The sequence below is a fragment of the Plecotus auritus genome, assembly GCF_963455305.1.
Source record: "Plecotus auritus genome assembly, chromosome: 6".
NCBI classification, from domain to species: Eukaryota; Metazoa; Chordata; class Mammalia; order Chiroptera; family Vespertilionidae; genus Plecotus; species Plecotus auritus.
Window position 1 is genome coordinate 170298953 of NC_137773.1, and position 23139 is coordinate 170322091.

The following is a 23139-nucleotide window of genomic DNA, read 5'->3' on the forward strand; positions in this document are numbered from 1 at the left end:
GGGACTGCCTCAACCACATAACCTCCTGGTGCGTCAGTTTCCTTTCTCATCAAGTGGGGCTAAGGGTAACACCTTCCCTCCAGGTGCTGGTGAAATGAAAAGAGTCGATCCATGCCCAGCCTTAGAATCAGACCTGGCTACTGGGATGAACTTGCTCCTAACAACCATTGACTTTCTCAGGACTCTGAGGTGGCCCCCACCCCAGGCCAGGAATCCCTCCCTAACTCCCTCGGGCACCCCTCCCTGATGCTGGCCCCTCTAGTGCCCAGGATCCCAACGGCAGCCCTCACCCAGCCCCCACACTGTGCAATAATCGCTCCTCACACTTCTCAGGGTCAGGGACCAGTGATGCAGGTCTAGCCACTGTGGGGAGTGTGTGCTGGGGTCTCCAAGTTTTGGCCTCTGGGCCAGCATGTCTGCATGCTTGGAAGCTCACTGCCTAAAAGCACTGTTGGGAGGATATGGGTCTCTCTCTCCTTCCCAGGCCTTGCTCAGGCCCGGAAGTGCCCCTGCTGGGGGTAGGAGAGCAGCCCCTTCTTCCCAGTTGCATCTGAGCCTGTGGCCAGAGTTGGGATCAGCAGTGGCACCAGGGCCTGTCCTGTGATTATAGTCATACAGCAACTTCTGGCCCCCACACACATGCATGAAGAGTCCCCCATAGACTCTGAGGCCCCTATTTTAAAGGGGGACTATCAGAGGTTCCTGTCCTCTCAGGGTGGCCTCATCCGATAGGCTGGGCTGAGGACTTGGCTGCGCCTTCCCCGAGTGAGGCCCTGCCCCCTTCTCACCTCCCCCAGAGGAGCCCCAGTTGGTTAGGGACATTGCTGGCTGCCTCCACCTTGCCATGGAGAAGATGCCAGTCACTCCATGTACCCACTCAAGCTTGGCCGAGTGACCCTGCTAGCACCCCTCCACCTGGGCAGCACCCCATGGGTCAGGGCTGGAAGCACAGAGGGTCCCACAGCCACATGTCTTGTGTCAGTTCCAATCCCACTGGTCAAGTCAGTCCTCCCCCGGGCCTGACGCCCGGCCAGCCAGGACTCTCAGCATGATGGAATGGCCTAGGGCAGGGCTAGATGGTCTGCCCTGGGTCAGCCCATGGGAGTTCACTTGTAAAGGTGCAGGCTGGAGTTCTTGGAGCTGATCATGCAAGTGTGCGTGAGTGCGTGTGTGTGTGTGTGTATGTGTGTGTGTGTGTGTGTGTGTGTGGTGGCTGCAGGGATCACAGGCCTGGAGAGACCAGCAAGGGACACCTGGAAGGCTTCCTGGAAGAGGGGAGTTCTGGCTAGCAGTGACAGGAGGCACAGACTCTATGCGCCAAGGAGGCAGGTTAAAATGAGGCCCAGGTGTCCCTTTCTGAGACACTGGCCACCCCTTCCACCCCTCCCCCACCCCCACTCCCACCTCCACCCCCACCCTCACCCCCACTGAGATCCTCCCTGCGGCTCCCTGTGGCCAGCAGCTCTGCAGCACTCGGCTCGGCTCCACTCGGCTCAGCTCCGCTCCAGGCAGGCCACCTCCTCCCTGCCCTCCTCCTCCCCTGCTCCTGCTGTCACCACTCACCGCTCACAGCCTCGAGGGGGTGGGGACCCCAGGGCTGGACAAACCCCACCGTGGCCCCAGAGCCCAGCTGATCGGACGGACAAACGCTTGGACGCAGGACCCCGGAGCCCCGAGGTGGGCAGTGTGCCAGGGTCCCTCACAGCCTCCTCAAGGTCAGTGCCAGCTGGGGATGCAGCTACTCTGGGATCCTTGAGACTTTCAGAGCCCTCCCCAGGCTCCTCATCTTAGACCTCAGGTCCCAAAGTGGGCTCTTACACCAGGTGTACTCGAAGCCAGCAGGACCAGGGGACAGGGGGGACTCCTGTGTCCACAAACTGGCCCAGGTCTGGGGGTCCATTGGGAGAGGTCCCAGGCCGGGGGCCAGCCCTGGCCCTGCTCAGAGGCCTCACTAGGGACACCCGCACCGGCCATGGGGAGCTAAAATTGGAAAGTGGCGAGTGGGAGGCAGCTGACAAAGCTATTTCGCGGGCTCTTCACCGTGCTCCGGTTTCAAGCTCCTGCTCCATTAACCTGATCCTTGGGGCCTCCCTACCCCCGCCGGCCGATAAGGAGGCGGCTCAGCCCTCAGCCCGGCCGCTCAGAAGTCAGGTGCAGCAGCCCCCTGGTTTGGGAAGGGGCAGCAATGGTCCTTTTATCTGTGACCCCAGAGGGGCTCACTGAGAACCCCTGATCCTATCCACTTTGTTGTATGACCTTGACAGGTCCCTGCGCCTCTCTGTTCCATGGCCCCTCCATCTGTGTAATAGGGAGAATGCTGACACTGGGGGCCTAGGAGAGCTGTTAGCAGACTTGGTGAGGGAGGGGACCTGGGTTGGGAGACAGAGCCATGCCTGCTACCTTTTGGCTCGGCCCAGCCCGAGAGGGTGCCGATACATGTCTCCCCCCCGCCCCACTTTAATTTGGGCCCTGAGTCTGTTACCCATGGGGCCCTTGGGAAGGTCCTGGGCCAGGCTGGAGCCAGATAGGGAAGGAATAGGTGCTAGCTGAGGTCCCAGAGATGGCCCAGCAGAGCTCCTGGGGACAAACCAGGCTCTGGTAGAAGGGAGTGGCTAGGCTCGCCCTGAGCCTGATACGGTCAGCACCTTGGACAGTGGCCAGTGCCCTCCCTGGTGCCCGTCTGGCCCCACTCCCGCTACCCCAGGGCAACTCTTCAAATAGCACAGCCTTCAGCCAGCATCCAGGGCCTGAATACATAGAACACTGAGAGACACAGCAGGGACCAGGGACACAGGCAGGGACCAGGGACATAGCAGGCTGGGGTTCAAGGGGTGATTGAGGGCGTGGGGGTCAGTGAGAGGCTGGAGGCTTGGTGCTGGGGCTGGACCTAGGAAGGTCAGGGAAAGTAAAGGCGGCTCAGGAGGGTGTGGAAGTCAGAGAAGGGGACAGGGAGGGGTGGGGTTTTGTCAGGACTGAGGGAGGCTTACTGAAGGAGGTGGGGACCCTGAGGGCCAGAAACAGATTGAGGTGATGCAGATGGGGCTGCTCCACATGAAGGGCACCTGAGGCCTGGGCAAGAGCAGTATGAGCAGAGGGTGGGGACCAGCCCACCGCAAGGTATGGGAGTACATGAAGGTGAGGAAGGCAGGCTGAGGGTGGAGAGTATGCTTTCAAGAGTTTCAATGGGAAAGACAGGAGCTTGAATTGGGGGAGGTCTGGGAGGAGTTGGGGATTGGGGGGAGGGAAGAATGATGGGATGAGACCTCCAGGAGGCAAGAGGGGCAGTCTCAAGAGTGGGGTCCTCACCACCTCAGTGGGGGAGCATAAGGTGGACTAGGCAGGACTGGGGGTCAGCGGCGCCCTCACCCACTCTGTCTCCTCAGCCACATCCAGGCTATGGCCATCAAGACAGCGCTGCCGGCGGCGGAGCTGGGCCTGTACTCCCTGGTGCTGAGTGGGGCCCTGGCCTATGCTGGCCAAGGCCTCCTTGAGGCTTCACAAGGTAACCACTGGGCCCCTGGGCAGGGGAGTGGGACCCTTCTCTCTCTGGGGGCCTCAGAGTTCCAACCAGCTAGGCCAGAAACTCAGAGGCTCCAGTAGTCTCTGGGCCCTGGGACTGGGCTGAGCCAGGTACAGTGACAGGGAGACACAGACGCAGGAGCACTGACAGAGACCTGGACACAGAGCCACAGAGAGAGAGACACTCAGACACTTAGGGAGACCTGGGCCCAGACGTACAGGGAGACCCAGAGAGAAACAGGCAGAGAGAGACGCAGGCTCTCTGAGGTGGGGGCCAGCCTCGTGCAGGGCAGGCATGGGAGAGGGGGGGGCGGTCCTCCCCCTGAGGCCACACTCTGTTCTCAGATGGGGCCCAAAGGAAGGCCTTCCGGGAGTCTGTGCGACCCGGCTGGGAGTACATTGGTCGGAAGATGGTAGGTCCTTCACACCCCAGGTCCCTGACTGGGGTCCCCGGCCCCTGGCACATCTCTCTGACCCCAAACCTGTCCTGATGCCCCCCTTTTCCAGATGTTCAGGGGCTCACAATGGGGAGGGTCTCTCGTTTGAGCTCCAGCACCTTCCCTTTCTCCACTGGCCCCTCCTGCCCAGACCCTGCTCATTCAGGAAGTAAATCCAAACGTGCCTAGCAGCATCCTTCCCAGGAACAATGCGATAATGGTTTCATGTCAGGCAACGGGCCGGGGAGAGGGTGAGCTTTGAGGGGCAGAGCAGCCCACATGGTGCCCCTCACGCCTCTCTGTCTCCCTGCCTGGTGCTTCCCTCAGAGGGGAAGGCAGGGCTTCCAGCCATGGCTCTGCTCTCATGCGTAAGAAGAACCTGGGGGCTGGGACGTGCTGGGACTCTGAGCAGCCGGAGTGCCAGCCCATCCTGCCCCCGCCCCACCTTAACCTGCCCGGGCCCACCCAGGACGTGGCTGACTTCGAGTGGGTGATGTGGTTCAGCTCCTTCCGCAATGTCATCCTCTTCACCCTCTCCGGACACGTGCTGTTTGCTAAACTCTGCACAATGGTGGCTCCGCAGGTGAGCAAGGCCTGAGCCACCCCAGCCTCCCCCACCAGCTCCTCCTCAGCGACAGGGGGTGTGGGGAAGCCATGCCGGGGTCCCACCTCCATGTGTATGGACAGGTAAACGAAGCCTTCCCCCCGCCCACAGCTCCGCGCCTGGATGTATGCTGTGTACGGGGCCCTGGCCGTGGTGGGCACAATGGGCCCTTGGTACCTGTTGCTGCTGCTTGGCCACTGTGTCGGCCACTATGTGGCCTCACTCCTGGGTCAGCCCTGGCTCTGTCTGGGCCTCGGCATGGCCAGCCTGGCCTCCTTCAAGCTGGACCCCCTAATCTCCTGGCAGGTGTGCAACAGGGAGGGGCAGGGGTAGCGGGTGCAGGGATAGGACCTCAAACCTCTCTCACCCCATCCAAAGCCCTTCCCTCCCAACCTCCCCAAGCCTTTCCTTCACTTTCCCAGCTGTCTCCCAGCCTTTTACCATGGAGGATGCCTTGCCTACAAGGTGGTCCCCTCCACCAAAGCAGGGACGTGTCCAGCTCATCCTCTGCTCTGCCCCAGCCCTTACCATGAATTGGCCCTGAATGGCCAACGTTGACTGGGTCTGGAGAGAGGAAGGGACAGGACCAGGCTGGGCCCCTGGGGAAGCTGGGTGGGCTTCCCAGAGACAAGGGGCACCTGGTGAGCTGGCGGCCTGCTCTCTCCCATCCAGAACGGGTTTGTAACGGGCACTTTTGATCTTCAAGAGGTGCTGTTCCAGGGGGGCAGCGGCTTCACGGTGCTGCGGTGCACCAGCTTTGCGCTAGAGAGCTGTGCCCACCCTGATCGCCGCTACTCCCTGGCTGACCTGCTCAAGTACAACTTCTACCTGCCTTTCTTCTTCTTCGGGCCCATCATGACCTTTGATCGCTTCCATGCCCAGGTGAGGGGCACCCTGTGGCTCTCAGAGCTGGGCTGATTGTCCCTCTTCAGGCAGGGGCTCCCAGGGCGGGCTGTGGCCCCTCCTCAGGCATGACGGCCTTCCTCAGACCCCAGGATTGGGCCACATCCCCCCTACGTCCCCCCAAGGATCACAAGATGGAGATGTGTCTCCTCCCAGACAGGACTCTCCTCCTACTCAAAGAGGGTTCCCAAGACAGGACTGGGTCTCCCCTATCAGGCTGTGAACCCTCCTCGGGTGTTTCCACCCTTGGGCCAGGCTGCCAGGATGGAGGCAAGTCTCCCTCACCCTCAGATCCCCAGGAAGTCAGTGACTCCCATTCACATCCTTGACATCCCCCAGGTGAGCCAGGTGGAACCGGTGAGGCGCGAGGGTGAGCTGTGGCACATCCGGGCCCAGGCGGGCCTCAGCGTGGCGGCCATCATAGCCGTGGACATCTTCTTTCACTTCTTCTACATCCTCACCATCCCCAGTGACCTCAAGTTTGCCAGCCGCCTGCCGGACAGTGCCCTCGGTGGGTGCGCAGGGGACCCAGAACAGGGATGGGGTCTGGGCCACCACCCCAGAAAGATAGACCTATATTCCTATGGTGTCACCGCTGGGGAAGCTGACACCCTAAGGGGCACAGCACTTATCTGAGGCTGTGGGAGCGGGAACTTATTCCTTGACATGTGTGGGACTTGTTCTCTTTGTCCTGTGAAGCCAGACTGGTATGGGACAGAGCCCTTTCCACCTCACTGGGGCCTCGGGCTGATCTCCACAATGGGATGGGGTCTCCATGGGGTGGCCAGGATCCAGGAGGTGGGGAGCAGGGTGCCCATGGAGCAATCTGGGCAGCAGGACCTTCTCCTGGACCTGGAGACTGTCAGAAGCAGAAAACCAGACTCAGTGAGTCTCCGTAGATTTGGGTGTCTGGGGTGGGGAGACAGGTGCAACACCCGTCAGGCTATGACAACATGCTGTCCCCAGCTGCCCTAGCCTACTCAAACCTGGTGTATGACTGGGTGAAGGCCGCTGTCCTGTTTGGCGTAGTCAACACGGTGGCGCGTCTTGATCACTTGGACCCGCCCCAGCCTCCCAAGTGCATCACAGCACTCTACATCTTTGCGGAAACGTGAGTGTGGGCATCGGGCATCTGGGGACATGCCCTTGGGTTCCCTGCCTTTCCTGAGCCTCTTCCCCGACGTGATTCACACCCAGCTGCCCTCCTCCCACAGGCACTTTGACCGTGGCATCAATGACTGGCTTTGCAAGTGAGTCGGGGTGGGGTGGGGGGATGGTCACAGTCATCGTGCCAGGGGTTTGGGCAGGCAGTGCAGAGACTGGTCCATGTTTGAAAATATCACCCCTGGCCCAGAGGAAGCCAGGAGGGCAGGGAAGAGATCGTGGCAGAAGTCTAGGTCAAAGACATAGAAGTTTGTTGTTGGGTGGGGCCCTGGAGGTGAGAGAAACAGTCCGAGTAGAGACACACAACAGGAAGCCTGGGCAGGACTTGGCCATCATCTGCAGATATCAGGACAGTGAGGGGGATGATTCCCAGATTCATATCTACAGCCTGGGAGGATGGAGGTGTGGTTTCCAGAAAGGGTTCCGATTGAGAAATGTCTGGTTGGATTCTGGGAGATATATCTGTGGAAGTTCAGGGGGAGGTGGTTCAGAGAAGCCTGGAGGATGGATGGAACGCTGAGCATTATGGGTGTGGGTGGTCTTTCAGCCTTGGGTGTCCCAGAGAGAGGGAATAGAGTGAGAAGAGTAGAGAAGGGGTAGCCAAGATCGGGCCGGGAAGAACTCTGGTTGGGGAGAAGGAAGAACAGGTGGAAAGACTGAAAGGAGTGGTCACTGGAACAGGAGAAAAGCCAAGGCCAGGTGGCATCCTGGAACTCAGAGAAGACCATTCAGGTATGGTGGGCGCACCGGGGCCAGGTGCTGCTGGGGTCACGGAAGCTACACACTGAGGGCATGGAGGAGTCAGCCTTTCACGGGAGAGGCCGGGGCAGGTGAGGCGTGAGAAAAAACTGAGGAACTACAGAGGAATTCATGTGTGGACCACTCGGGAAGAAGCCTGGCACTGAAGGGGAAGACAGAGGAGTGGCTGGCGGAGATGTGGGGGTTTTAAGACAAGAAATAGTGGAACGTGCTTGGGTGCTGGAGGGAGTACTGCATAGAGAGGAGTTGGTGATGCAGGATAGAGGACTGATGGGTGGAGTGAGGTCCCTGAGGAGGGAGAAGGAGACGGGACCAGCAGAGGCCTGGCTTCAGGTCACGGGAAGCCAGTGTGCTGCCGAAGGATAGCAGGTTCATGTAGAAGGTGAGGGATTCCACCTGAAGGCTCTGGTTTTCTCCATGAAGTAGGAGGTGAGGTCATTAGCTGAGAGAGGCAGGGTTGGGGGCATGGAGGGAGGTGGCATCTGTGTGTCTTCCACCCTCCTGCCTAGATCCCCCCACACCCACTCCCCTTGACAAGGGGCGATAAGGGTGGCATATCCACTGTAGAGCATGGGAGAAGCCAACTAGAGTAAACTTGGCATTGAGAGCCCAGGTGAGGTTGGAGACAGTGGATTTATGGACTCTAATGTGGGAAGGTGTGAGATTTCCCCCATCAGCGCTTAGCTTCGTGGGTGCTGGTGAGGAGAAAGTGGGTGATTGGGCCCTCCCAGGTGGGTGAGAAGAAAGAGGTGAGGAATAAGGGGTTTTAGATTATTTATAATGATGACTCACTGAATATAAGCCTGTTAAGGAAGATGAGGAAGGGTGGGTGCCAATGAGACTGGAGAACAGAGCTGGGAGGCCAGGCCAGGAGGGACTGGGGGAAGAATGGGAATTAAGAATGAGTGAAATTTTAAGTGGTGACAAAGTTGGGGTGTGGCCATGGGAGTGGGTGGCTGAGGTGGACTGGAAAAGAAACCATTGGAAACGAGGAGGTCAAGGATGTTACTCAATGGGCTGTCTACTGAATTCAGTTAACAAATATTTATTAAGCACCTACTATGTGCCAGGCACTGTTCTAGGCATTGGGGATACAGCAGTGAGTATGGCAAAGACCCCAAACTCGGGTGAAACAGACCACAAACAGGTAAACACACACATAAACCATTTTAGAGAGTGGTAGGCATTATGGAAAAATGCACACAGTATAATGGGATAGAAGCTGGCCACCGGATCTGTGCAGACCTCTGTGCGATGATATTTGAACTGAGATTTGAGAGATCAGGGAATGTGGGGACGATAATTCGAGATAGGGGAGCAATGGATGCAAAGGTCTTGAGGCAGGGACTAGCTGTGTCTGAGGGACAGAAAGGCCAATGAGGCCAGAGCAGAGTTCACGCGGGCAAGAATGGTGGTGATGAGGTTAGAAGGTGGGCAGAATCCAGAGGACCTGGGATCTTCTAGCCGCAGTAAGGAAGCTGAATTTATTCTCATTGTAATGGGGGCAAAGGTTTGATTGCGGAAGTGATGTGATCCAAGCCACACTCTTAAATGATGCCTCTAGCTGCTGTGAGGGTAGGGGGCAAAGGCAGAAGCAGGGAGATGACCTAGAGACGGGCCTTAATCTCTGTGGGAGGAGATGGCCTGGACCAGGATGGTGGTAGTGGAGGTGGTGAGCAGTGGCCCGGGCTGAGTGGAGCCCATTTGCAGGCGCGGATGTGGGTGGAGGTGGGAACTGAGTATGCAGGAAGGCATGAAGGCTCCCGGCCTACCACTGAGTGGACAGTAGTGTCATGAACTGAGATGGGGATGCAGTGGGTTTGGGCAGGGATGGGGGAACCTGCCATTCAAGTGAGGAGTCGGGTAACCGTAGGATAGAGGAGTTTGGAGGAAGACTGGGCTAAAGACTCAGGTTTGGGGCTCCTCAGCATAGGCAGTGTTCAGAGCCTTGGGTTTGGATGCGGCCACCTGGGGACTGCGTGAGCATAGCTGGAGGAGATCTGGAGTCCCGGGCTGAGCCCTCCACCTTCCAAAGTTGGGTCCGCGAAGAGAAGCCACCTGAGGTCAGGAATGTTGAATGGGCATCGAGGAGGGCTGTCCCTGCTGGGTATCCTTTGCCCGTCTCCTACCTGCCTTTTCCCATAGGTACGTGTACGACCACATTGGCGGGGAGCACTCTGAGGTGATCCCCGAGCTGGTGGCCTCCGTGGCCACATTTGCCGTCACCACGCTGTGGCTTGGGCCTTGTGATATTGTCTACCTGTGGTCACTCCTAAACTGCTTTGGCCTCAACTTTGAGCTCTGGGTGCAGAAGCTGGCAGAGAGGGAGCCCTTGGCACACATGGAGGTGAGCAGGGAGGGGCTGTCTGGGCACCGCTGCTCTCTGAAGGCTCCCAGCCACACTTGGTCCCCAGTCCAGAACTGTCTCACCACCACCCTCCTGGTTGTCAGGACAAGGACTCATGTGGCGGGGACCTGACCCTCCCGGCCTTCTGTGTGGTGTGTAACACCCAGGCTGGCGATGTTGGCCAGGCCCTGCCGTCTCTCCAGACCTCAGTTTGCCCGCCTTTAACAAGGAGAGAGACCTGGCCTGGGACTCTCAGACCCGGGCATGTCCCAGGGCCTCCGTGGCCATGTGGGAAGGCCTCTGACCGACCATGACCTCTTCCCTCTGGACCTCTTGCCACACTGACAATGCTTTCCTGCACCGCGCAGGCCTCTCTGTCGGAGCAGATGTCTCGCAGGGTCCGGGGCATCTTTGGGGCCATGAACTTCTGGGCTATCATCTTGTACAACCTTGTAAGCCTGAACAGCCTGGAGTTCACAGAGCTGGTCGCCCGGCGCCTGTTACTCTCAGGTGAGGGACAGGACGGGGGGATACAGAACTTGCCAGGCAGCACCCTCGAGGACCGTGACCTTTTGCAATGCCCCCACCTCACTGCAATTCCCCAGGGCGGGTCGAGTGGGAGAGGCATGACTGAGAAGAGTCATCCAGGACCTCTTCCCTCCACAGGGTTTCCCCAGACCACACTGGCCATCCTGTTTGTCACCTACTGTGGTGTTCAGCTGGTGAAGGAGCGAGAGCGAACCCTGGCGCTAGAGGAGGAGCAGAATCAGGACAAGTTGAAGCCGGAGTAGGCAGGTGGGGGGAGGGATGGCTCGGCTCAGCCATTCCTGGGCCCAGGCCAGGCCAGGCCAGATGGGGCCTGACCAAGAGAATAAAAGACTTTTCTATCACAGTTTGGCTGGTCCCTCCCTTCCCCCAGCAGTCCCCTGGCTCCTTGTCTATGCAAGGTGAGGAGCAGGGAGTTCTGGGCCTCGGGGAGAGGGTCAAGGTGTTGGCACACGCAGTGTGAAGGAGACATCCACATGGAGGGCAGAGACCACCAACCCGGGTAACCCCAAATCTGAGCATTAAAGCCCCAAACCTGTAAACTAGCTGGTCACTAACTCTTGGAGCCCCAGCTTCCAGACCCTGAGCTGCCCGCTCAGAAGGCACTTTATTCTTCTCACAGGAGACCTATCTGTGTTGCAGGGAGCACTTGGTGGGGACCGTCCCCATCTGACAGCCAGTATTGGGTCCTGTGGGGAATTTGCTGGCACACAGCCTGGCTGGGACAGGCCCGGGATGTAGTCTAGGATATGACCCTGTGGTTCTGGCTCAAGAACAGGGGGATACAGAGACACCAGAGAGGCCTAAAAGTCCTCATCCCTGCCCCAAGGCTAGGACTGGGCAGCTATTACCTTCCCCGACTGAAGCAGCCACTCGGCCATTACCACAGGTCCAGGTGGGCTCTGGCCTCTCCCAGCCTCATCCCTGGAGCCCCCAGGAGGCCCGGCCTGTGTGGGCCACAGGATGGGACGGTGCTTAGTTCAGGCCCTCCGGGCTGGTCACATCTTGGTCAGGCGCAGCACGTTGAGTCGCACCGGTAGGAAGGTGGCACCGGTGGCATAGGCCATCTCCCGCAAAACACCTTCCCACTTCTTCTCATCCTCGTTATATCTGCAGGCAGGGCAGGAACAAGGAGCTTGGTCAGCCGAGTTCAGAGGGAGACCCAGCAGGAAGGGGTGGCTGGGTGCCCTAGGCCCACTCCTGAGGAGTCCCCACTCCACCCTACTCCAGCCCTGGAGAATGGTCCACTCCTAGAGGTTTCCCATGTTCTGGGAAAGGTTCCCACAAGACTCACCCCCAGAGAACATCCACCCCACATTCCAGGAAGGGCACCTTCCTCCAAGAAGGTCTACATCTTCCCTTGAGATGTAAAATTTCCCTCCTCAGCCCTCCAAGTCCCCCCAACTCCCACTCTCCAGCAGCCATGCCCCCTGGAGGCTGCCGGCAGCAGTGGGAGACCTAAAGGATCAGAAGGTGCCCCAGGGGGCCCAGACCTCTCCCCTGCATCCCCAGGAAGGACCAGCCATGGGAAGCAACGGCTCTGTGAAACTGGGGTCAGGCAGATCTCAATCCTGGCCCCAGCTCTCCCCCTAGAGCCTCCAGGAGGGAGGGGAGAGGAAAGGGCCCCTCTACTTTGGGACCTGTTTCCATGGGTCTGGGCCCTAAGCTGGGGCCCCACAGTGGGGCATGGTGTCTTGTGTGCAAACCCAGAGACTTTCCCAACCAAACTGGAGAGAACCGGGGCTGAACGGGGTCTACTGTCCCTTCCCACCAGGGCTCTCAGAAGAGGGATCAGCTCTGCCCCCAAAGAGCCTGCCAGGTGCCTCGGTGCCCGGCCACGATGCTGTGAGCTGTCAGCCTTGCTCATGATGCCCCTCACCTCCCCGGGGCCAGGCTCACCTCCAGATGTCATTGAGCTCTGTGGGGACCAGCTCCCCGGACTCAGTCTCCAGAGTGGCAAAGCCACCGATGGCATAGAGGGTGCCCGCCGAGCTGACCAGGCTGAGCGAGCTGCGCTCCTGCGGGAAGGCCTCAAAGGGCGCCCACCTGGGGGGAGGGAGGGGGAAGAGGTGCATCACCAGGAGGCCCCAGCACCCACAGCCTCAGTCGCACCCCTCTGAAATCTGAACCCCAGGGTCCCAGGCTCTCAACACAGCCTTCTGTTCTGGACCTTCTCAAGAATGCCCACTTGGTGCCCCAGCCCAGGCCTCAGAGTGTCCCAACCCTGTTCCCCTTCCCCTTCCCTCTGGTATTCACTTCCTTTCCCATTCAATTACCCCCCAACACTTCCTTTCACTGTCCCTTTGACATGCTACCCAACCTGCCCCCCCAAATCCACTATGGACCTCCCCAGTGTCCCTCCTTCACTCCTGAACCAGCTCCCACTTGCTAGCTCAGTGGCCGTTAAGCCCCTGACCCCTTGGACTCCTGCCCTGACCCCTTCTCCCACAGTCCAATTACTCTTAAGGAGTCTTCATCCCCACCCTCCAAATCTGCTCTCAGGTCCCCGACTACCCAGGGCTTGGGAATCCAGGCCCAGCGCACGCACTCTGCTGGTGTGACTTGCTTCCCACCCCGCCCCTACATCAGCTGGCATGAAGCATCTTAGTAAAACACAGACATGAGCTCAAAACCCCTCAGAGGCATTTCATCGCCTTTGGGATAAAGTTCCTCAGCCCTGCTGGCCACCTCTGCAGGCCCAGTACCTCCCTCGCCACACTCCATCCAACCTGAGCAATTCCTCCACATGGGCCAGCCTCTTTCTCCTAACTGCCTTGGCACCAACGGTCCTCAGCCTGGGCATCCTTCTCCCATCACAGCTGTTTTCTTCCTGACCTCCCAGGGCAGGGTAGCTTGGTCTCCCCTGCATCCCTAGTACCAGGCCAGTGCCTGGTGTGAGTCTCTGAATGAGGAACCCGGCATCTCCTACCCCACTCCTGGGAGCTCTCTCCTGCCGACCAGGCTGGCCATAATCCTCGCCCCGCCTTGTGGGGGAAGCCCACCTCACTACTGATCAGGGGAGAGGGACTATTTCTGTGCTGATGTCCAAGCTCAACTGTGAAAACCCCATTCAGGAGCTATGCTGCTCTCCGGGTCTGACTCAGAGAGGACTGGCGTAGGCCCAAAGCCACACAGCCAGGGGCTTCCAGTGAGGCCCTCGGTCCCTGGTTGCCCTGCCCGGGGAAGGGAGGAAGAAAGGAGGCAGGTGGCGTACTTGTTGTCTGTGATGCTGTACACCTCCACGGAACTGGTCAGCCCTGTGTCTGTGACCCCGGCGGCCACAAAAATGCGGCCATCATGGACGGTGGCCCCGAAGAGTGACCGGGCCGTCTGCAGGGGAGCCAGCTCCTTCCACTGGAACTTCTTAGGGTCATAGACGCACATCTTGTTCAGGCACTTCCTGTGGGGTTGAGGCAGTAAGTGAGGGACAGGAAGCGGGAGCAGGGCACCCCCCACCCCCGCTTGGCCCAATCCCTCCCCAGGCAGCCAGGACACCTGCAACCCGCTGCTGCACCCACTCCAGGCCGGAGCCTCACCTGTCGCTGCCTTTGCCGCCAATGACGTAGACAAGGTCCATATGGGAGAGCACCGCGTGGCCGTACACGGCATAAGGCAGCGGGTCCGATTCACCCCATTTGAACGACCTGGAGGGGAGGGGAGAGGGTAAACACACTCAGTCTCTGTCTCTGCACCCACCCACCCACCCAACACGTATTGGTGGTGCACCCGATACATTACCAGAACTCCCCAGACCTTCATTTCCTTGCTTCCATCTCACCTGCCAACCATCCCGCCTCGCCCCTCCCTAACCGGGTCTCGGTCGGGTTCCTGGCCACACCCCCTAGACCAGTGCCCTGGCGCCAGGCCCCTCTGGCATCCTCAACCCCGCCCCAGCGGCCCGCCCTTGTCCGCGCTCACAGCCGGTCGTAGCACAGCACCGAATCCAGGCTGCTCTCCCGCTCCTTGAGCTCCCGGCCGCCGACCACGTAGATGGCGTTGAGAGCCTCTCCCAGGCCGAAGAGGCAGCGCGGCGAGGGCAGCGGCGGCATCCCCAGCCACTCTGAGTCCAGGTGGTCAAACTGCGGACCGGGGGTCTGGTCAGCTTCCGCCCCCACACCCACAGTCCCAGCCCCAGCCCAGCTCAGCCCCATCAGACCGCCCTGGTCACCGAGGAGTCCAAGACTCCAGGTAGGGTCAGCGCAGGTGGAGGTGGTTTCTGGAGGCAGTGCCCCGCCTCCTTTCTGGTTGAGAAAGCTGACCCACCCCCACCCCATTCGTGAACAGGCGGATGACAGAAGATCGCCATTATAGCACCAGGATGGGGCAGCTTTCCCCCGGGCCTGGCCCTTCCCCTGTACAACTCCCTGCCCCCTGTTCTCCACCTCATCCCATGGCACAGGAAACCCACTTACAGCCAGCTCTGCCACTCACCCCTCAAAGCCTACAGTGTAAGTCTGTCGCCCTGTCCACCTGGACAGTCTTATAATAACAATACCAGTGGCTCACCTTTTTGAAAAGTTTTCTGAAGACTGAGCCCTGTACTGATGAACACTTTATACCTGCCATTTAACCTTCAAATGACCTTACCAAGCAGGAGGAATAATACCCTCACTTATGAATGGAAGCCCAGAGGGAATGAACATGTGCCCACCTGTGTCCACCACGCACTAGGCTCATTCTCCACCAGCCTCCCCTTCAGGTCTCCAAATTCCACCCAAGTGGCAAAGCCCACACCTACATGGCCTGCCACGAGGAAGCCATTTCTGCCCTCTGAGATCCCATAGTCCCACTACAACTTGGACTGGGCACCCCACTCTGCTGGTCCTTCCTGTGCCTCAGTTTCCTCATCTGTATAATGGCAGGACTAGGCAGGATGATCCCTTTGTCTGGGACACACTGTTCCACACTCCAGTCCCCGACTCATGCAAAGGCCCTGCCCAGAACCCCTACACTGACCTTGCTCCTCCTTCTCACTGTGCCTGACCCCAACCCTTGTGCAGGGCCAAGGCCTCCACCATATCAGACTGTCCTGGGGCTAACATCCCCCTGAAGCTGAGACACCAAAGTTATGGAGCCATTGTCCACTGTCTATCACTGTCTTCAGCTTTCAGGCAAGTGGCTGTCAGTGAACCTCCCTGGTCTACAGCTCACCGTAGACCAAGGACATTCACCAACAAGTAGACACAGGTCTCTCCTGGGCCCCAAGGCTGACCCCAGTCCCCAGCACTGGCCACCCCCTCCCAGGGCTGGCAAGGCACCTGCAAAAAGTAAGAGCTCATGGGGTCCTCTTTGTTGTCCTCATTGTAGAAGAGGCCCCCGGCCACGAAGACCTGGTTCTCCTTCGTCACCAGGCTGGCGTGGTTCTTGGGGATCTGAGTGGAGAGGGAGGCACAGTAACACTCATTGGCGGCCGGATCATAGGCCACGGCGCCCTCCTCGCTGATCATAAAGATGAGGTCCTGCAGGAACATGCCAAAGCGCAGCGTGTCATTGAGGATGCCAGGCAGGACGCGCTCATCCTCCTCCTCCTCCCCCTCTGCCTTGGCTTCGCCAGCGCCCTTGTCTGCCGCCTTGGGCCCGGCTGCCTCCTTCCCCTTCTCCTTCTTCTTCTTGCGCAGCACGGTGAGGCGGCCCTCGTGTGCATCCTTGACCATCTGCACCTTTCGCAGCAACTCGGGCTGGGCGCGCACGAGAGGGTGGCGCTCCACGCGGCTCTCCAGGAAGGCGCGCGGCAGCAGGCGGCAGCGCACGCTCTCGAAGACGGTGGGCAGCGCGCGCTGGCGCTCGGCCTTGGCCTCGGCGTCGCCGCTGGCCGCCCACTGCATCACCGCCTCGAACACAGCCTCCTCCTTCTCCACGTTGAGGTCGTCGCTGGAGATGATAGCGATGAGCTCGTCGGCCGAGAGCCCGAGGAAGTCGGCATCGCGCGCCACGAGCGAGAAGCGCGCGCAGATGAAGTCGCGGGCGGCCACGGCCAGGCGCGCGCAGTCCAGCAGGAGCCCGAGGCGGAAGACGGCCAGGCAGTTGGAGAGACACAGGCGCTTCTGCAGGAAGGACACGCAGATGGTGAAGATGGACGGGATCTGGAAGCGGTGCGCCGCGGCGAACAAGTCCTGCACGCTCGCCTCGTCCAGCGAGATCTCCGACGTGTACAGGTAGTGCAGCACCTGCGCCACCACGTCCGGGGCCACCTCCTCCAGGCGCAGCTCGCCCGCCGGCTCCTGCTCGGCCAGGAAGCGCGCCCGGAAGTAGGGGCTGCAGGCGGCCAGCACCAGGCGGTGGCACGGGAACTCGCGCTCACCCACCCGCACCACACAGTCCAGGAACTTGCCGTGGTCTAGCATGTCCTTGAGCCCGTCCTGCAGGAGCGTCTGCTGGTACAGCCGCTGCTCCTCCGCCTGCTCCAAGCCCAGCGCCATGGTGAGCGGCCTAGGGTGCAGCGACCAGGGGTGCCGGGGCCTCCTCTCTGTAGTCCTTGCTGTCCTGCTGGGTGGTGCTCGCTCTGCGCAGCTGTCCTGGTGGGCTATATATAGAGGTGGGCCTGGCCCTGTAAGGCGAGCTGCCTGGCCTCCTGCCCGTGACGCAGAGGGGACAGCTGGGCAGAGGCCCTCTCCCAGCAGCTTTGACTCAGCCCCGGGGACTCATGGGACGGAGTGGGGTTTCTGGGCCCTCGTGCAAAGATGAGGGCCTCACTGCCTCATTTCTAAATGGAGCGCAGCATGGCCTTGATCGCATTCCTAGGTTGGGCAGTGCCCTTGGGGGAGGGGATGACCCAAGCTCTGCCCCTTACATCAGGGAGGGGCGGGTATGAGAGTCCCACCTTGGGTCTCCCTTCATGCCTTCTGGGTCTTTCCATCAGATGCCTCTATTTCCTCTCTGGAGTATATATCTCACTCCAGCCACCTCTGGATACAGTGTGCTTGGGTTTGTGCTCAGAGAACTTGAGCATGGCATTCAGTCATTGGGGACCTTGTTGTCCCCCCTTTAAAATGGGAAGATCTTCTCCCATGTCTGCCCCAGCTCTGAGACGCTCCTTCAACTGTGCAAGAAAGCAAGAAGGTGTCTTAGGTAAACAAGATGGCCACTTTTTAGGAGAAAAAAACCCATATATATATTTCAGAGAGGAAAGGAGAGGGAGAGAGAGATAGAAACATCAATGATAAGAGAGAGTCATCGGCTGCCTCCTGCACACCCCCTACTGGGGATAGAGCCCGCAACCCAGGCATATGCCCTTGACCCAAATTGAACCTGGGACCCTTCAGTCCGCAGGCTGACACTCTATCCACTGAGCCAAACCTGCTAGGGCAAACTATATTTTTATTGATCTCAGGGAGGAAGAAAGAGGGAGAGATGTAAACATCAACGATGAGAGAGAATCACCGACTGGCTGCCTCCTGCATGGGTGGCCACTTTTCTGTGGAGCCTGGAGCAGGTCAGATCTCTTTGTTGAGCCTCAGTTTCCCTTCCTACCCTATGAGGAGGTGGAGGAGTTAGACTAGGAGGGCCTCAGCTCCTCCGCCTGCTCCAAGGTTCAGAAGCATTGAGGTTCTATATTCCTAGGAGTACACAGTCACAGGGTATTAACACTGTTAGGTGTCAGGCATGCTAGGAAATTAATTTCCTAGAATTCAACTATTCTAGGTGTTCAAACCCCCAGGTTTTTAACATTCTGAGGGAGTGACATTCTGGATTCTAGGGTTCAAAAAGACGTTCACCGTCTATGCTCATTGGTCTTGGTCCATTCTAGGCTTGGCCTGAGCCTGCCTGGCCTTAGGGCCCCTGCACCCTGTGACAGCCTAAAGGATCAGGGTAGAGGCCCAGGACAGCCAGTCCCTATGCCCACACTGCTCTGGACTCTTGACCACCCCACCCCCCTTCACCCACACACAACAGCCTCAGCCACCAAGATTAACTGGTTTCCAAAGTGCCAGAGGCTGCAGCTGTGGGTTAAATTTAGCCCCCAGGACACTGGTGTGAACTGTTATGGGGTATTCTCCCATCATTCCTCTGAGTCACTTGTTTATAACCTCAGGCTTGGGGGGATGGGAGGATTGGAGAGGGGACCGCAGGCTGGTCCAGGACTGAGTCACCTCCCCTTTTGTGATCTCAGTGTCATCGCTGCCTGTTCCTCCTGAGCAGTGCATTTGACCATCCCTTGCTCACCCTGCCAGCAGGTCCCAGAAGGCACAGCACCTGGGACGCCCTGGAGATGGTCATGTCCTCCTTGCAGAAAGGACAAGGCGGACGAGTGGTGGACCTCCAACCCAGCCCCGGACTGCAGGGCGCTTCCAGCAAATACTGTCAGTACAGAAGGCGCTGAGAGGCTAGGCAACTTGGCCAAGTCACACAGCTGACAAGCAGCCCAGCCGGGATTCAAAGCCGATCTGCCTACCTCCAAGGACCGTGGGTATCCGTATCTTACTGCTTCCCACAAATTAACAAAAAAAGGTCGGACAGGAGGTGCTGACTGAACAATTAACTTATATTTACAAAATGACTCCACGATGTATTTTTAGATAATGATGAATCCCATCGTGCTCACTCCCTACCAGGCATTCCACTAGGATATTGCTATGTGGCTCATTCATTCATCGAGAACCTGCTGAGGATGCACCTGAACATCAGGCAGGAATTCCTGGCTTCATGGAGCTTACATTCAGCCCAGGGCGGGGGGGTGGGCGTGGAAGACAGCAATAAATAAATTATTATGCAGCATGTCAGATGATAACTGCCATGGTGACAGACAGCAGGAAAGGGGGTGTGGGGAGTGACAGGTGGAGGTGGTAACAATTGAAAATGGAATAGTGAGGATGGACTCACTAAAAGGTCTAGATTTGAGCAGGTTCAAGCCATGGAGAAAGCAGGACTCCAGGCAAGGAAACAGCTGCAGCAAATGCCCTGAGGCGGAAGAGTCTGGCTCATTCTAGGAAGAGCAGGAGGCCAGTGGGGCTGGAGCAGTGAGTGAGGTGAGTAGAAGGAGATGAGAACAGAGAGGAGAGGGTGAGGGAACCATGCAGGACCCCGTGCGGAGTGTATAGCGTTGATGTTCCCCTCAGTGAAATGGGGAGCCACTGTTGTTGTTTTAATTCTAATTATGGGAAATGCAAACATATACAAAGGTGGAGGGAATAGTATACTGACTTCCCACGTACCCATCATCCCACTTCAACAACTATCAGGACATGGCCAGGCCTGTACCCTCTCTGTGAATGACCCAGGGAGGTGCCCGACGATTGGATGTGGGTGTAGGAGAGAGATGTAGGAGAGAGAGGGAGGCAGCATGACTCCACTGCTGTACACTGAATCAAAGGAAAATGTCATCTCATTTCATCCCTTTAATCTTCACACCAAAATTATGAGGTAGGTATTAGTTTCCCCATTTTATAGAAACTGGAATTTAGATGGCTAGCAAATAGGGATCAGTCTTATGTTGTTTTATTTATTTTTGTTGATTTCAAAGAGGAAGGGAGAGGGAGAGGGAGATAGAAACATCAATGATGAGAGAGACTCATTGATCAGCTGCCTCCCGCATGCCCCCTACAGGGGATCGAGCCCACAACCTGGGCATGTGCCTGACCGGATATTGAACCGAAACCTCCTGGTTCATAGGTCAACGCTCAACCACTGAGCCACTCTGGCCGTGCTGTTTTTAAACAGCATTGTTGAGGCATAAGTGACATCCAGTAAACTGCACATATGTAACGTGTACAATTTGATAAGTTTTGACGTATGTATAAACATACGTGATTGTGAAACCCCATCAACATAGAGGGATATATCTATCACCCACAAGTCACCTTGTGGGACTTGTGACACTATACCTGGCCTGGGGAAACCCCTCTGCTGGACAGAAGCGGAAACAAGTGACAAATTAAATTGTCATTGGAACCTCAGCCCGCAAAGGAAGGCCTGGACCTGCATGCTAAACCTAAGCAGGGCAACTGTTTGTTAAAAAAAAAAAGAACTCAGAGTCTCTAACATAATAGCCAACATGTCCAGGATACAATAAAAATCACCTGTCATAATAATAACCAGAAAAATCACAACTGAAATGTGGAAAGAACCAATTGACAGCAACACTGAGACGAACCAGAGGTTGGGATGATCTGCCAAGGGGTTTAAAGCAGCCATCATAACAATGCTTCCACAAACACCACAAAGCCTTTTGAAACAAATTTGCATAAATTGAAAGAAAATCTCAGCGAAGACATGGGAGTTATACAGAAGAACCAAGTGGAAATCATGGAACTGAAAAATAGAAAAACAGAACTAGAAACTTGCTGGATGGCCTAACAGGAAAGGGGAGATGACAGAGGATAAAGTGAGTGCACTTGAGGACAGGTTAGTAGAACACTTCCAATCTGAAGAATAGAGAGTATATATATAGTTTAAGAAAAAAAGAATAGAGAATACAGACTGAAAAAAAATAAATGGCATCTCAGGCCCATGAGACAAGAAAAGAAGTCCTCTAAAACTCAACATCAACAGCAAACCACCTGATTGAAAAATGGGCTAAGGAACTGAATAGATATTTTTCCAAAGAAGACATATAGATGGCTAATGAGCGCATGAAAAGATGTTCAATGATACAAATCACTAAGGAAATTAAGCCCAAACTGCAAGATGCCACCTCATGCCCATTAGAATGGCTACTATAAAAACAAAACCAACAAACAGAAGATGGGCAGAAATTGAAAGCCTTGTGCACTGATTGGCAGGAATGTAAAAATGGAGCAGCCGCTATGAAAAACAGTATGGCAGTTTGTCATAAAGATAGGATTACCACATGATCTAGTAATCCACTTCTGATAATATACCCAAAGGTGTTGAAGCAGAGTCTCAAAGAGATATTTGTACACCCATGTTCATTGCAGCATTATTCACAAGAGCCAAAAGGTGGAAGTAACCCAATGTCAATAGACCATACACAGATAAAGGGATTTTGAAATGTGCAAGTGGACCCATGCAGTTCAAACCCTCATTGTTCAAGGATCAACTGTATTTCCAAGTTCACCCTCACATGGCATGTGCATGTAAGGCAGGGAGGATGGATATACACACATATACAATGGAATATTATCCAGCCTTGAAAAGGAAGGAAATTCTGGCATATGCTACAACACGGATGAACCTTGAGGACATTATGCTCCGTGAAATAAGCCTGTCACAAAAGGACAAAGATTGTATGATTCCACTTATATGAGGGATCTAGAGCAGCCAGGTTCATAGACAAGGAAAGTAGGTAGAATGGTAGATGCCAGGGGATGGGAGTGGGCAAGAGGAACAGGGAGTAACTACTAAAGGGAGCAGCGTTTCAGTTTTGCCAGGTGAAAGGAGTCTGTGGATGGGTGGTGGTGATGGCAGCACAACAATGTGAATGTACCTAATGCCACTGGCTGTACCCAGCCTATCCTGACTTACCAGTCACGACTCTAAAAAGCCACGTAATCAGGGAGTAGGGCCAAGGGCACTGCTGAGCCAGGGCTGCATCACGCCCTCATCTCACGGCCCCTGTTGTGCCCTAGAAGGAAGGCAGGCCAGCTCTGTCCAGCAGCCAGCGCTGCTCTGCCTGTGCTCCAGGCCACCCGGTGTTAATGAGCTGGTTGGTCCCAAGGAGCAAAATGGAGGAGAGGGCATAGAGATGCCAACGGTGGTGCCCACCATTCGTGGCCCTCAGCCACCCGGCGGCCTCTGCCTCCCCGCCTTACATGCACATGCCATGTGAGGGTGAACTTGGAAATACAGTTGATCCTTGAACAATGAAGGCTTGAACTGCATGGGTCCACTTTCACATGGTATTTTTCAATAAATATATACAGTTCTATAAATGTATTTTCTTTGTAATTTTCTTAACATTTTTTCCAGCTTATTTTATTGCAAGAATACAGTATATAGTAGATACAACATACAAAATCTGTGTTGCGTGATTGTTAGCGGTAACGCTTCCAGTCAACAGTAGACTGAGTAGGTAAGTTTGGGGGGAATCTAAAGTTATATGCAGATATTCCAGTGCATTGCATTCGGTGCCCCTAATCCCCACATTATTCAACGGTCAACTGTACTTTGAGGATGAGGGAGGTGGGGTGGGGCTGAAGGGAAGGATGTGTAGAGGCGACAGGCAAACGGATGGGTAGCAAGAGGGAAGAGAGCGGAAACAGAGAAGCAGGCCGGCCACGAGACCAGGGGAGCAGCCAGGCCTCGGTCTGTGGGCAGGGCTTTTTCTAGGGTGACCTGAGTGAGCCCCTGTTCCCTTCGACCAAGAAAGCGGGCCTGGGTGAACAGGCAGCATCCATGCCTGGGAACCTGCACCACCCACCAGCCTCAGTCAGACCCCTTCCCCTGCATCCAGAACTAAGTGACATGAAACAGGGGCCTCATTCACCACATATCCCTGGGCCTAGAGCCCCACCTGCCTCAGAGGCCACTATCTGTCTTTCACCTGAGCTTTTGTCCGCCCAGGCACCCACGACAGCATCTCTGATATCTGGTCCCTCCTGAATCCCCGCCCACAAAGGGAGGGGTGAGTCCACAGGGCTCCTCACAGCACCCCCAGCGCTGAGCATGAATGGGAGGGACGCCGGTGGCCACATACCTGGTGCTCACAGAAAACCACACCTGCAGGGGCCCTGGCCTCCTGTGGCACTGCCTTTGGGGCCTCAACCTTAGGAGCCCCAGGACCTCTCCTCTTTCAAGCCCATTCTGCACCCCACCAAAGACCCAGCACCAGTTTGGGGTGCACCTCTGCTCTGGCCTCAGCTCCTGTCTCTGGGTGTTCCCCAAAGCTCAGCCCACCCTAAGGGAGGGAGATGGGGTCCAGGGCATGATGTCCACGCTGTCTGCAGCCGAGCTGCCTGCTTCCT

At 56.9% G+C, this 23139-nt stretch overlaps 2 protein-coding genes across 3 annotated transcripts; one reads left to right on the top strand and one right to left on the bottom strand.

The window, feature by feature from the left end:
• Positions 1-1435: 1435 nt before the first annotated feature.
• Positions 1436-10625, top strand: HHATL (hedgehog acyltransferase like). 2 transcript variants are annotated; one of them, XM_080673267.1, is made up of 12 exons: positions 1436-1715; positions 3384-3502; positions 3865-3932; positions 4426-4539; positions 4672-4866; positions 5233-5442; positions 5803-5974; positions 6430-6574; positions 6678-6713; positions 9532-9733; positions 10102-10243; positions 10400-10625. In XM_080673267.1, exons 2-12 carry the CDS (start codon positions 3397-3399, stop codon positions 10522-10524), a joined length of 1515 nt encoding a protein of 504 aa, XP_080529393.1. In that variant the 5' UTR covers positions 1436-1715; positions 3384-3396; the 3' UTR covers positions 10525-10625. The 2 variants fall into 2 exon arrangements, with proteins under 2 accessions (XP_080529393.1, XP_080529394.1); XM_080673268.1 differs by having other exon boundaries at positions 1558-1715; positions 4284-4539.
• KLHL40 (kelch like family member 40) lies at positions 8403-16777 on the bottom strand. The gene is made up of 6 exons (XM_080673266.1): positions 15538-16777; positions 14198-14358; positions 13816-13923; positions 13494-13679; positions 12179-12325; positions 8403-11389 (listed from the first exon to the last, which is right to left on the bottom strand). Exons 1-6 carry the CDS (start codon positions 16696-16698, stop codon positions 11278-11280), a joined length of 1875 nt encoding a protein of 624 aa, XP_080529392.1. The 5' UTR covers positions 16699-16777; the 3' UTR covers positions 8403-11277.
• Positions 16778-23139: the final 6362 nt, after the last annotated feature.

Excerpts from the sequence above, each read along its gene's own strand:
- HHATL (XM_080673267.1), top strand. The coding sequence starts at position 3,397 with ATGGCCATCAAGACAGCGCTGCCGGCGGCGGAGCTGGGCCTGTACTCC. Across the intron at positions 4,540-4,671 it reads GCACAATGGTGGCTCCGCAG|CTCCGCGCCTGGATGTATGC; the intron begins GTGAGCAAGGCC and ends CCCCGCCCACAG. Across the intron at positions 5,975-6,429 it reads CCTGCCGGACAGTGCCCTCG|CTGCCCTAGCCTACTCAAAC; the intron begins GTGGGTGCGCAG and ends TGCTGTCCCCAG.
- KLHL40 (XM_080673266.1), bottom strand. The coding sequence starts at position 16,698 with ATGGCGCTGGGCTTGGAGCAGGCGGAGGAGCAGCGGCTGTACCAGCAG. Across the intron at positions 14,359-15,537 it reads TGAGCTCTTACTTTTTGCAG|TTTGACCACCTGGACTCAGA; the intron begins GTGCCTTGCCAG and ends CCCGGTCCGCAG. Across the intron at positions 11,390-12,178 it reads GAGCTCAATGACATCTGGAG|ATATAACGAGGATGAGAAGA; the intron begins GTGAGCCTGGCC and ends CCCTGCCTGCAG.